Below are 13,402 nucleotides of genomic sequence, written 5' to 3'. Positions count from 1 at the left end.
CCGCCACACCTCCGACGCAGTCTTCGTGCTCACACCAGATAGTAGCGCATCAAGCTCTCGCCTGCGTGCACGCTTTGCCTCGCGCACCCGCCCTGCGAAGATGACTGTGTCGTCCACGAACGGATCCTTTTCCCCACACGACATGAGGATGGGGGGAAACTGTGCAAGGAGGTGGCTCGGCGCAAGGATCGGCGAAATATGATAATCCGTGGTGAATTCTGGATTGCGGTGCGGCCCAATGTAGAGGATCGCCATCGCGCGCATCTGCACAGCAGTGAGCCAGTCAGCTATCCGCGAATGTGCCTGCCGGGGCCCGAAGGCAGCAGTCCCACGACGAGAGAACGACTTACCATGCTCGGGGAGATTATGCGGTCCTGGAAGTATCCTGTACGGCTCGTCATGGTGATCCTCGTTCCCAACGGTGCAGTCTCCTCAGACGTCGCAGAGGCTGACTCGGCCTCGGCCTCTTCTCTCCGTCGCTCGAGGACGACCTGATTGATCTGCGGGCAGAAACGCACCCTCGCTCGTAGGGGCCGGTCCTTGTCTGCCGATTCAGTGGGCTCTTCGTCGTCCTCAACGTCCGCCATATCACCCGCTTCATCTGCGCCAGGCGCGGAATGATAGTTATGTGACTGGGCGTCTGCTCTGTGGTTTCTGACGTTCCGCGTAGAAGGCGCTCTATGGCGTGCACGGTGGTTATGCAGCTCCGTGGGCGAAGACGCTAAGCTACGTAACGCATCTCGCCAGCTCTGTCGGCGGCGAAGGGTTTTGTGGTCACCTACCATGGACAACGGACTGATATGCTGGAAGTGGTCCTTCTGAGCAACGAGGTCGGGAATATGACCCGACGACTGCTCGGACTGCAGCACGCGGAGATTTGCGGGCGTCATCCAAGACGTGAAATTAAAGTCGAGCGTGGCATACGACAGCACGAGCGCAGTCGGACGTAACACATTTAATTGCGTTTCCACAATTTTCAGCATCACACATGCCACAATGTGCGCACCCCTGTTTTGAGACGTCAGCTGAATGCAAATATCTGAGGCTAGTGAACTCACGCCGAGTCTCCGGAGATGATGACACTGTATTGATGGCCCGACATTCCGATGATCCTGCCTGCTGACTCGGCCAACGTCCGGTACGCGTCGAAACACTCGTCAACAGCGTAGGGGTACGGATCTATCCTATGTAAGCAAGACTTCCTGACAGATCACACCATAAACAAACTTACATTCAGGTGCTTTACCATAGTCTAAGGACAAGATCGGCTTTCCTGTACGTACGGCCCATGCGCGCAGACGCTCCTCATGGTGTTCAGGTGTCATGGAGATGAAACCGCCCCCAGGAATGTCTAGTATTAGTTCTGTCGCACGAGACAAATGATGTTCCGGCGGTGCGAAGAATAGCCATCCGACCACCGGACGCTGGTATGAGGAGTCACTCGGCCGAGGAATGTATATTCTGCGTCTCACCGTGACGCTTGGATAGTAAGTGAGCGCTCGGAGCTGCACAGCATTGCTCTTAGTGATGCACACCGTGATCGATGAGTACAAAACATACATATGGATTAGTGGTTTTCTCCCAAGTTGTGCGGAGCATTTCGACAGTGGGGACAGCGCGGAATCTACGGAGCTATGAATCGGGATCTGAGAGACACGTTTTGAGGGACCAGAGACATTACTTGGCATACCTTCTCATCGGCTTCATTAGCATATATTATGTAGTATAGTGAGAACAGAACGGAGCAAAACTCTTTGAGCCATTTTGGACGGATGGCCATGGCAGTCGCGAAGCCAGCATCGAGTCCTGTGCTTATCCATGTAGCTCGATAGTAGGAAGGTGAGTACTGTCTCGCATGTCAGTGTGGCAGTCTGTGTGACATGCAGAAATCTGCAGAGAATGTGCACTGACCAGGTCAGCCAGTGGCTCGGGTGCTGCAGGTCACGAACGGTGAGCAAGCGAGAGGACGGCGTGGGAAGGGACAGACCTCCGAGGCCGAGAATCTTATCAAGATTCCGGACAGCATACACCCCGGTCAGAGTGCTGACGACGAGTTGCCACGGCGTGAATCGTTCTGGACAAGCCATGTGAAGGGGGATAGAGCGACATACAACACTCGGAGAGACGTACTAAGGGCCCTATTTGCGCATCTGAGCCACAGGATCCGCGGTCCGCCCGGGTTTCCTCGCAGGATGCGCCATAGCCAGAACAAGATGACGAAGAAGACCTGGCGGGAGGGGGCGTGAGGGGAGAGCGGGTGGCGGAAGAGGGAGAGACATACCTGGGCTCTCTTCCAGGAGGGGCTGGGACGGCCGAGAAAGTGGTCGATCATGGTGGGATGGGGGAAAGAGAGAGGCCAGGGTCAGCTCGCAGACGGGCATGCTAGCGTCCTTGACGAGGTCTGTGCTCTTCCATGTGATTGTCGAGGGCCCACTCCACCTGCCATGCCACACCCTCCTTTTCCGGCACGGGCGTCTGCGGTCATCTGATTTGGCCCGTGCTATCCAAGACATGAAGACCTGATATTATCAGTGCAGTGATATCCGACGCAAGACATGGAGGGGCGTGCCCGCATCGTGCTGGACAAGATACAAGCTCGTGCAGGCGCGGTGTAGTGTCGCACTAGAGTAGCGGATCGCCGCCTGCTTTGATCGCTTTGCCGCTGATAGCGCGGGCGTCTTGATCCATCTCATCATAGGCTCGACCCGACCCTTCGGTTTTCCTCTCTCCTCGAGCTTAACCCTCATCTCGACGTTAACCACCATCCCTGCACGCAAAGTCAGGATGACCTTCGAACGCGTCCCCCTGGATTGCTTCCCCGAGACTTTCTCTACCGCCATTGGTGCGCACAGCATTCATCTTCTCCGACGCCCGATCTACTAGCGAACATGCCCCTCTGACACGTTTATTTGACATCAGAATTGTCTAGCGTCGCACTCGGGGGATCCATCATCTCCGTCTCCGACGAGTTTTTTGCAGAAGCATTCCATCTCCTCCTCGTAGAGGTAAACTTCCCCGTCATGTCCCCAGCTCGATGCGTCGTGCTCACGCCCGAAAGCCCCCACCAAGCCTCAAAGGCCAATTCGGCCCCAAAGGCGCGCTATACAGTGGCTGGGAGTCCAGAAGACACAATCCCACGTACGATTGGTGCGCGATACGTGATACTCGGCATGGACATCTTCCGTAACGCGTGAGACTAGGTGCATCCTCAAATTAGGAACAACCGGCTCGATCTTCGGGTTTGACGTGGACACCACCCATTTCAATGGTATGGAACCCCGTTCAACGAACGTGCATATGCACATCAGTCCGCTTACGCCGCCTGCGGTCAGGAAACGAAGCTCCACAGGTCTCAGTCCAAGCCCTCTACTTGCCCGATGGGTCCCTCGCACCCCAATCTGACGATCCAAGGGTGCGTTCCTGTAATCCATCATCGTGTGGTTTATGACAAGCCACCGAACGAATGCAGTGGTCCGAGATCCTGCCCAGGGTGGACCTGGGCCCCAGCTCAAGGCACCTTTTCAAAATCAACCCTACCACAGGGGTGAATTACGTCAAACTCAACATGTATCCTGATGGAGGCATAGTAAGTCCACTTACTGAACGTACCCAGCCGCTTCCCGTAACAATCTCAGGCGCGATTCCGTGTCTACGGCCTTGTGGCCCCAGTCTTCCCTGCCGATGCGTCAAAGCAGTTCGACCTGGCCCATGTGTTCTCCGGTGGCCGAGTCGTGTTTACCTCTGATCAGCACTTCGGGGTCGGATCCAACCTGATCATCCCTGGAAGAGGCATGTCTCTCATTCTGCCCGTCTGTGGTCCGTGCGATTCTAATCGATCCCGCGATAGGCAAGGATATGGGGGATGGCTGGGAGACGAAACGAAGCAGAAAGAGCGGCCACAAGGACTGGGCGATCATCAAACTGTCAGTAATATCATTCAAATCCCCCCTATCGTTCGATCTAGAGCCGAAACTCACTGATACCACGAATTCCTACGTTCTGCTCGCACAGCGGAGATGCTGGTCACCTTTCACACGTCGTCATCGATACCGCACACTTTAAAGGCAACTTCCCGGAGTCATGCGAGCTCCACGCGCTGACAAGCGATGAGCTGGTTCCACAAGATGCACCAGAGGACAGATGGTCCGTTATATTGCCGCGCACGAAGCTCGGCCCGCATAGGGAGCACTCGTTCCAGTTGGAGAATGTTGATGATGTAACATTCACGCATGTCAGAATCACGATATACCCAGATGGTGGAATCAAACGTATCCGCGTGTTCGGTCGGCGCACAGGTACCGCGGCGACACTTACTGATACTGCAGTCGAAGAGAACGTCGGCGTAAACTCGCCCCAGCCGGCCGTCGCCCCCTCTGTCTCTTCTGGGCCCGCAACTGGACCCGGACTCCTTGCGCTTCCCCTCACTGCTGAGGCGTTCGCGCCCTTTGGGCAAGTTGTGCAGGCCTATGATGATGTCAATGCCGTCCCCGCGCCGCGTACGACACGTGTGACGGACGCGAACCAGGGAACGGCGAAGAAGTTCCACAAGCTCGCACCGATTGCCGCGTCATACCCGCCCGGCACAGGTGCGACAGCAGGCCTGTCTGTGTACCGCTGCCAGCCGACAAAGATCCACCCTGGTGGGCGGGTTCCGGTGACAGTGCTGGAACGCCACCCGTACACGAACCAAGCATTCATCCCAATGGGCTCGAGCGAGGAGCTACGAGACCCGGCGAGTAGGTATTTGGTGGTGGTTGCGAAGAACGGGGGAGATGATAGGCCGGATATGAAGAGCCTACGCGCGTTCGTGGCGTCTGCAGGACAGGGGATAGTGTATAACACTGGAGTTTGGCGTGAGCTTATATCTGCCGCTTTTTGTGGTCTAACTCACGTTCGTATTGCAGACCAGCCCATGACGGTGTTGGATAAGGTACGTATCCAGTCCAGGGCACGTAAAAGATGTGCGAATGACTGTTTCTCTTCAGCCGATGGATCTCACTTGTGTAGAGACGCAAATTGGTAACGGGGACAAGTCGGATTGCGAGATCCTCGAATTGGATGGATCAGCAGGACACTACAGTGTGCAACTTGCACAGGCGTAGTCTTATTGGGAGTGTCTTGTCGAGCACTTATGATTAGTGATTGCTGTATTCCTCTATTCCTGATACCCACATATAAAGTTCTGAGTTGAGCACAGCTACAAAGTGGTATTTTGGTGCAGCCTCCAGTGCCGCGCGAGGTACTTATCTCCACGTGCAGATTCCGAGAAAGCCGGAGAGGCACGAGAGGGACCGATCGATCCAAATTTAATGAACGATCTCGACTGCAATTTTGACCTCGCCTCGCCTCTCGAAGGCCATCTACTTGCCCTCCCCGCCACCACTCATCCCGACCCCAACTCTGGAGTACTCAGCTGATTGCAATCAACGAGATGCCCGGACTCACATCAATCAGGACAACTGGAGACAAGATTGAGATTGTAAACCAGCTCCTCCTGCCGCATACAACCGAATTCATCGAGATCAATACCATCGAGCAAGCCCACGATGCGATCAAGTCCATGAAAGTCAGTACGCCCGAGCTCATGTTCGAGGCTGGCTTCCTTCATTAACCCACATCGTCCGCTTTCGTCGTCGTCGTCGTCCCCTCAGATCCGCGGTGCACCCGCTATCGCGTCCCTCGCCGCCCTCGCCGTCGCGTCGGATCTCTCCCGGGCCCTCCAAGCAGATCCCGCTCCCGACTTTCTCTCCTCTCCCCAAGCACTGGAATCGCATGTCTCAAGACACCTCGCGTTCCTGTACACCGCGCGCCCCACCGCGGTGAACCTCGGGGCAGCGACGCGTCGCCTGACCCGCACGCTCCAGGCGTCCGTAGCGGCTGGCAAGGATGCGCGGGCGATCGCATATGATCTCATTGCGGAGGGAAGGGAGATCGACGCCGAGGACGTGAGCAGGAACAAGCAGATGTCGAAGTGGGGAGGCGAGTGGCTGCTGGAGAGGGTCAAGGCGAGCGGGCAGCCCGGTACGGGCCTAAATGTGATGACGGTATGCAACACCGGGTCGCTGGCGACCTCAGTGCGTGGCTCCTTTGATCTCGCAACGACTACAGTCTTATAACGACTTGCTCTTGCAAGGGCTATGGCACGGCCCTTGGTCTGATCACCTACCTCCACGAGACAGGAGTGTTGAATCGGGCCTACTTCACTCAATCGACGCCATATCACCAGGGTTCGCGGTGAGTGACTCGTCGCATCATCTTCCGCCTTGAGACTCATTGATGAACAGGCTCACTGCGTTCGAGCTACAAACTCTTGGGATACCGTCGACGATGCTCTGCGACAGCATGGTCGGTTCGCTCTTCCAGCATAACCAGATCCATGCTATTGGTAAGTTCTCTGCTGTATCTACCCCACAAAGCTGGTAATGATATAGCAAATAGCTGTCGGCGCTGACAGGATAGCACGGAATGGCGACACCGCAAACAAGGTAATGCTGTCTTACTCCAGATCAGGACGGCCTTCGCTGACGGAGGCACTATACGCGCATAACATAGGTTGGGACGTATAACGCTGCCGTGCTTGCTGCTCGCCACAAGATCCCATTCGTCGTCGTCGCCCCCATCAGCACAGTCGATCTCGACATCGCAGACGGTAGCGCGTGAGTGGCATCGTGAGTGGATGGAGCTGAGCTGATCCCAATCCACAGAATTCCTATTGAACACCGGCCACCACTGGAGGCATGCCTCGTCCGGGGGGCACTCTACCCAGCTTCAGTGGGCGCACAAGGTGTGAAGGAGCAGGCGACGGTGATGGTGACGCCGGAGGGACGGGACAGCGAGGGCGTGTACAACCCAAGTTTCGACGTGACGCCGGCTGAGCTCATTACCGCCATCGTAACAGAGAAGGGGGTAGCTACCAAGAGCGACGGAGCGACGGCATTCGATTTGTCAAGTGTTGTGTAGTTCAGAAGTAGACTCAGCGGTGTAAGTTGCAACATGAATGTGGAATTAATCCAGTTCAGCTTAGCATGCTGCCCGCGTAGTAACTTGTTCGTTCATGGATTTATGGAAGCAAGCTGTGAATAACGCGGATACGGGAATTCCCAGCGGACCAGAGTTAGAATTGCGGCAACGCTGATCTCGAGAACCTAGAAGGCAGGTGCCACTTCCGATTCTTCCAAGCGCTTACATCAGCCACATTCAAGACGCGTCGTCTCTTTTAGCACACGATCAGCTCTATTCATCCCCCCCGCATCCAGGTCCATTCTCGATCGTCGTCCAGGCGATACTCAGCACATCCAGAAATGAGCGAACCCTCCTCATCGGTGCCCTCGTCTCCCACCATCTCCACTCCAGCAACGTCTCCTCCACCGTCGCCGGCCTTGTCCAACTTGACGCTGCAAGAACATGTCTCGGAGGAGGCAAAGGCAGAAGCGGCCAAGGTAAAAGCAGAGGCCAACAAAGCGTTTACAAGTATGTGAGCGTTAAAGACACTCGGAGCTGCACGCCGGACGGACTCATGCTTCAATTCAGGCCATGACTTCAACAAGGCAGCCCAGTTGTACTCGAAGGCTATCGAGCTGAACCCACATGATGCAACGCTCTGGTGCAATCGTGCATACACTAGGGTCAAGCTTGAGGAGCATGGGTATGGCCTCACCGACGCCAGTACGTCCACAACAATTTCCCAGTGATCTATGTTCACGAGTTTTGTGCTGTCCTAGGCACGGCCATACAACTGGATCCAAAGTATGCTAAGGCGTATTACCGGTGTGTTCGAAATTTGGCTCTATAATCTACAGTATCCGATATCCCACACATTTTCAAGTCGCGCTACATGCTATCTTCAAACCCTACAGTACAAAAAGGCAATTGCTGATTTCCGCAAGCTGCTCACATTGGAGCCCCAAAATCAGCTTGTCAGAACCCAACTAGACAGCACGCAGAAGATTCTGCGTAAAGCCGAGTTCGAAAAGGTCAGTCCGTCGCTTTATCGTCTGGTGATCAGATACAACGCGCTCGTGCACAGGCCATAGAGATGGAGGAGGAAGCAAGTCCGGTAGACAGGTGCTACGAGATCATTGCCGAAGGTTTGACTGTCATATTTTGTTGCAATTTCCGGTAGTTGATCGATAAGATTCAGGCGGATGTGAAGTAGACCGCGACTACCAGGGTCCTGCGTTACCGACAACAGACGAAGGAAAATTCAGCATCGACTTGGATTTTATCAACGCCATGATTGAATGGTTTAAAGATGGGAAGACCCTTCCACGACGGTGAGACTATACGGCACTGTCTTCTGGTAGGCATTCGATCGACGCCCTTGAAGATATGTCTGGGAAATTGTGCTAGGCGCACATACATACTTCGCGCAGGAAGAAAGTCTGGTCACGTTAGACCTAGAAGATGGGATGACTTGCGATGTTATCGGCGACGTTCACGGTATGTTCGGTCGCTATTTTATGTTGGCCGCTCATTCACTGGCCCACTCGGAAGGTCAATTTTATGATTTATTGCATCTGTATTCTTTGACGGGCATACCTACCGACAAGCATTGTCTACTGATGAATGGCGACCTCGTCGATCGTGGGTCTTGGTCGATCGAGGTTATCATCACTGCTCTCGCGTACAAATGTGAGCATTTGCATCGTGGCGGCGAGGTGCTTTGCAATTTTTCTCACATTCCCCTTAGGGCTGTATCCAAAAACAATGTACATCAATCGTGGAAACCACGAGACGAAGGAGATGAATCGTACTTACGGCTTCGAGGGAGAAGCCAAACATAAACACGGTGACCAGACGTACAAGGTATACTTTGGCAATGTCATCATACACCTAAGAATCCACACTTATTTTTTATAGCTTTTCTCGCATATCTTCACCACCAGTATGTCTGCCATCTCCCTCTTCGCTATCCATGTAGTCATTGAAGTCCCTAGTGCCACTGGCAACCTTAATATGTGCCACTCAACCTCCAGCCTCGCCCATAGGAAATGCAATTTTGTCACCAGAAGGGAAAAAGCGCTACTTTGTAGTCCACGGCGGTCTGTTTAGCAAGGACGGTGTCACACTAGAAGATATTCGCAAGATTGAGCGGATAGGTCGCCAGCCCGGACAGGAAGGATTGATGTGTACGTGCCTTAATTTCAGACACGATTTCTGAAACTCACTATTCTTTGTAGGCGAGGTAAGCAAGCATAGCCAATAATGATGAGAATAGATTCGGATGGGAGGTATTATAGCTGTTATGGACAGACCCACAAGACATGCCGGGAAGGGGCCCCAGTAAACGGGTGCGTTTCAGCCCCTTAGCTCTGAAGCGCTGTGAATCTCATGTGCCGGTCCGTGAAAGGGTGTCGGTATTGCGTTCGGTCCCGATGTGACGAAACGGTGGTGTCAAGCAAACGGTGTAACCGGTATCATTCGTAGCCATGAAGTCCGGCAAGGTGAGGGTTACGAAACACTGTCCTTGAGCATTAATAGATCAGAATTAGATGGGTACGCTATCGAGCATGATGGGCTATGCACCACTGTTTTCTCAGCACCGAATTATGTCGACCAGGCAGGCAACAAGGGCGCATTCGTAAGTTGCGGTTTAGTCCCGATGATGAACGTTTACCAAAAAAATCATGCGTGTAGATTCGCATCGACGCTACTGGCTCGCAAGAATATACGCAATTCGATGCGAAGCCCCATCCACCCATGAAGCCCATGGCATATGCCTCTGGGGGAATGGCTAGCCTCTTGATGTAGTGTATTAGATACACTGTTGAGGGAATGGAGTGGTGCTTGGTTGCCCCGTTAGTCCCGAGCGCTTAATGCTCCCCGAGATCTCGGGGAGAAATCAAGCTTTGAGACGCGGACTGGTTACTTGGATTACATGAATGTTGGATAGTTAACCTGTGCTGCATATAAATCCATTTGCATGAGGATGCATGAGGAGCGGAGCAATGCTTCAGCACGACTCTAAATTCGCTCTAATTTCAGCTTCAACTTGAAGCTGTGTGACCGCCGCACATGGGCGCTTAAACACTTGCTCTCGTTCGCCGCGAGTACGCCCACCGCCGACAGCACTACAAAAGCGTCACCCTGGGATATTACACTGTGCATTTTTCTCAACAGCGACCAACACTCCACCTTAGAGTATTCACGATCGCGGTACTCTCAAATTGACGTCTGATCGCCAGCAATGGACAAGACTAAGTCGAAACTCGCCGCCTTTTTCGACAACGACGACGAGGATTCTTCGTTCCCAGTGCGACGGATACGAACTTATTATTTGTCCTTCCATGCTCACCACTGTCCTATGTTAGCAAAAGGAAGTTGATGACCAGAAGCGCTCTCTCTACACGCAGGGCACCGTCCGCAAGTCTAAGCGAGAGAAGGAGAAAGAGGCTGCGGAAGCCAAACGAAAAGAGGAGGAAGAAAATGCGGCCAAGGCGTATGCAGAATTCTTGGATGCATTTCAAGGGGAAGGGGTGAACCGTAGAAAGGGCGGATCGGCTTTCGTAAAAGCTGGCCAGGAGGGCACATATGCGCCCTTCGCGAAAGGAAGACCTGCAGCACCTGCTCGTACTTTTGAGGAACTGGTGAGCAATTCTGTGTCGCCTCATGACTGGTGGGTCGATGTTAAATTTGAACCTCGAGCAGCAGCCTCCTTCTCCGCCTCCTGTAGTCCCTAAACCGAAGGGCAAGCGTGCTATGGATTCTTTCCTGGAGGAAATCAAGAGGTATGTCGCTCTCAGGACTCCTGTGACAGTACACAACGTATCAGTAAATGCGAGGACGGTGATCTGGAGCGGCATATGTCGAAAGCCCTCGGAATGAGTAGATATGCTCAGTGTGGCGGCTACGACCTCAGTCGACCTGATCCTGAACATATCTACTTACGTTATCATATGTCCTCGTCCTCGCCTTATCTGTACTTGTTTGGCACTATCTTCATTCTGGCAATATGCTGGTGCTCATGTAGACAAAGAGACCAGGCGGACAGAGAAGCAAGATTGTCCAGACATGGTGGGCAGAATCGACACTGTTTTATATTGCACCGTCTGACTTTTACTCTGTAGTAACCCATGGACGATCCGTCACCTCTATTGCAGGTTCGTCCTTTGTGAGTTAGGGCATGTTTAGTGTGCCAATGGCTCCCCACGCAGCGTATGAGGGTCAAAGCGGTAGTAAGGATAGAGGGGATCCTGAGGTAAATTCTTACTGTGACAGATAGCGCAGGATCTGATGACCACATTGGGTTAGACTTCCAATATCTTTGTTGCGAATCTCCCGCCCCATGTGAGCGAGCAAAGTTTGGGAAATTTCTTCGCTCGCATTGGTCCAGTTGGCTCTGTAAGTGTATGGTATAACGGCATGTTCTCACTTCTATAACACTTAAGCAGGTCAAAATAATGTGGCCACGCGGAGATGCCACCCACGGGCCTGGCGCGGACATGACGACGTCAAGGCGGACAAAAAATTCAGGGCTTAGCGGCTTTGTATCTTTTATGAAACGCAAGGATGCCGAAGCAGCTCTCCGAGAGCTGGATGGATTTGATTGGGGCGGTTCGATTCTGCGAGTTGGATGGAGCAAAGCCGTCCCCATTGCTGCGAAGCCCCTCTACGGTGCAGTTGCATTTTATATACTGTGTCAGCCTGTAATTGAAGAGAAACATCAGCAGTCACAAAAAAACCTGCATCTAGGTCAAGGTCGCCCTCTCGATCTAGATCCAGGTCGAGATCCCCCGAATATAAAAGCAGAAGCCGTTCCCGTGGTCACGGGGGCCGCCCGTCCTATTCTCGCTCACCGTCGAGAAGCAAGGACTGGTCAAATCATCGTTCTAGTCACCGTTCACGCAGTCGTTCACACGATCGTGAGCACTCCCGTTCATATAGTCATGGCCGTCGACGCTCGTATAGCCGTGATCGCCACTTCAATAATGACAGTCGCTCCCCACGTCATCGACACTCTCGTAGTCCTCATGGACCTCTAGTGATTGAGGGTGATGAGATATCAGACCAATTTATCAGGCTTGTGGCGTCTGAGGTGAAGGGTCATGATGCAGAATATGAAGAAAGTTTGCGAGAACGCGAACGAAATAACCCAAAGTATGCATTCATGAGAAAGGATGTGAGTGAGGTCTGGATCCAAATTCCTTTTCGTGGTACCAATGTCACATTATTTGAAGCATCGCAGAAACCGGCTCTATCGCTCACTGGTCGATAAGCGAGAAATACAAGATCCCCAATTCGATGACGATGTCAGTGACAATGTAGCTTCGTCAAGTTCAAACCATACTGACGTCTCTTTTAGGGCTACAATTCCGTTTACTCTACGGATTCCGCGGAAGAGTCTGAACGAGAGCGAGGTCGGAAGAATGAGCTCGGGAAGCTTTCCCGGCGGAGATTTGAGGCTATGCTTCGCGCTCTCACTGGTCGCAGGGGAGAAATTGCGCGTTGTATGGCATTCAGCCTTGAACACGCTGAAGCTGCTGGAGAGGTAATTCTAATGCCTTAATGATTCGTAACATCTATCTTATGCTACCTTGATAGGTATCGGATATAATCACTGCATCCCTTGTGCTCGACGGAACCCCTGTTCCACGCAAGGTGGCTAGATTACACTTGATTTGCGACATCCTTCACAACTCTGCCGCTCCTTTGCCGATGGCCTGGAAATTCCGTCAGGAGTTTCAATCACGCCTTGGTCTCGTCTTTGACCATCTTTCAACCATCTATCATTCATTTCCTGGGCGTATCACGGCTGAAACATTCAAGAAGCAGATTACCTCAGTCGTGGACATTTGGGAAGATTGGATCGTCTTTCCACCTGACTTTACCTTAGAATTGCGGGAAAGGCTTGAGGGCTCAATAAGGCCAGAAGAATCCAAACTTCAGGATGAGCAGGTTGTTAGCGAAGTGAAAGAAATTTCACCTGTTTTCACATCTAAGTTCACAGCAAGTTCTTTCAAGCCTGCTGAAGAACTTGCCCAATCCGCCAATGCGGCTGACGACGACGACGACGACGGAGAGCCTATGGACGAGGGCAGTGATATTGACGGTACGCCCATTGACGACGTGGACGGAGAGCCTATAAAGGACGATGTGGATGGAGAACCTATTGATGACATTGACGGTGAGCTGATGGATGATGTCGATGGAGTACCGATTGGGGATGACCTGGACGGAGAGCCTATATTTGACGACATAGATGGTGTTCCCATGGATATGTGATGCTTTCGGATATATTTTAGTTATTTCATTCTCTAATGTACCCCGTGGAATGTCGCCATTATCATTATAGACCCTAATGTGCTGTAGCAGTGTGCGAAAGCTGTGGTATATCCAATAGCTAGCATGTAGTTATGACTTCTTCAGTGTCCTGTCAACTTGACTCTCCAACATATCCCCCTTC

At 52.8% G+C, this 13,402-nt stretch overlaps 4 protein-coding genes across 4 annotated transcripts; all 4 read left to right on the top strand.

Annotated features, from left to right (window-relative positions):
- Positions 1 to 2,784: 2,784 nt before the first annotated feature.
- FIBRA_03556 (uncharacterized protein) lies at positions 2,785 to 6,960 on the top strand (the record flags this gene model as incomplete). Its single annotated transcript, XM_012325395.1, has 19 exons — positions 2,785 to 2,842; positions 2,920 to 3,005; positions 3,059 to 3,147; positions 3,201 to 3,268; positions 3,333 to 3,412; positions 3,470 to 3,586; positions 3,636 to 3,816; positions 3,848 to 3,923; positions 4,012 to 4,853; positions 4,905 to 4,930; positions 4,986 to 5,079; positions 5,260 to 5,405; positions 5,471 to 5,566; positions 5,652 to 6,074; positions 6,134 to 6,234; positions 6,285 to 6,385; positions 6,439 to 6,485; positions 6,553 to 6,656; positions 6,705 to 6,960. 19 exons carry the CDS (start codon positions 2,785 to 2,787, stop codon positions 6,958 to 6,960), a joined length of 2,991 nt encoding a protein of 996 aa, XP_012180785.1.
- Positions 6,961 to 7,301: 341 nt separating this feature from the next.
- Positions 7,302 to 9,205, top strand: FIBRA_03555 (uncharacterized protein; the record flags this gene model as incomplete). The annotated part of the gene is made up of 12 exons (XM_012325394.1): positions 7,302 to 7,470; positions 7,531 to 7,665; positions 7,722 to 7,767; positions 7,826 to 7,973; positions 8,027 to 8,087; positions 8,141 to 8,273; positions 8,327 to 8,439; positions 8,494 to 8,631; positions 8,690 to 8,805; positions 8,860 to 8,884; positions 8,937 to 9,128; positions 9,180 to 9,205. The coding sequence occupies 12 exons, from the start codon at positions 7,302 to 7,304 to the stop codon at positions 9,203 to 9,205; spliced, it is 1,302 nt and encodes a 433-aa protein (XP_012180784.1).
- A 58-nt stretch (positions 9,206 to 9,263) lies between these two features.
- Positions 9,264 to 9,750, top strand: FIBRA_03554 (uncharacterized protein; the record flags this gene model as incomplete). Its single annotated transcript, XM_012325393.1, has 3 exons — positions 9,264 to 9,290; positions 9,350 to 9,580; positions 9,637 to 9,750. 3 exons carry the CDS (start codon positions 9,264 to 9,266, stop codon positions 9,748 to 9,750), a joined length of 372 nt encoding a protein of 123 aa, XP_012180783.1.
- Positions 9,751 to 10,186: 436 nt separating this feature from the next.
- Positions 10,187 to 13,221, top strand: FIBRA_03553 (uncharacterized protein; the record flags this gene model as incomplete). The annotated part of the gene is made up of 12 exons (XM_012325392.1): positions 10,187 to 10,252; positions 10,311 to 10,586; positions 10,648 to 10,727; positions 10,976 to 11,013; positions 11,067 to 11,099; positions 11,154 to 11,197; positions 11,251 to 11,340; positions 11,391 to 11,901; positions 11,982 to 12,118; positions 12,177 to 12,248; positions 12,302 to 12,487; positions 12,541 to 13,221. 12 exons carry the CDS (start codon positions 10,187 to 10,189, stop codon positions 13,219 to 13,221), a joined length of 2,214 nt encoding a protein of 737 aa, XP_012180782.1.
- Between the last annotated feature and the right edge of the window lie 181 nt (positions 13,222 to 13,402).

The sequence above is a fragment of the Fibroporia radiculosa genome, assembly GCF_000313525.1.
Source record: "Fibroporia radiculosa TFFH 294 genomic supercontigs, scaffold2057, whole genome shotgun sequence".
NCBI lineage: Eukaryota > Fungi > Basidiomycota > Agaricomycetes > Polyporales > Fibroporiaceae > Fibroporia > Fibroporia radiculosa.
The sequence above is the reverse complement of the archived record's forward strand: the minus strand, read 5'-3'. Positions and strand labels throughout refer to the sequence as shown.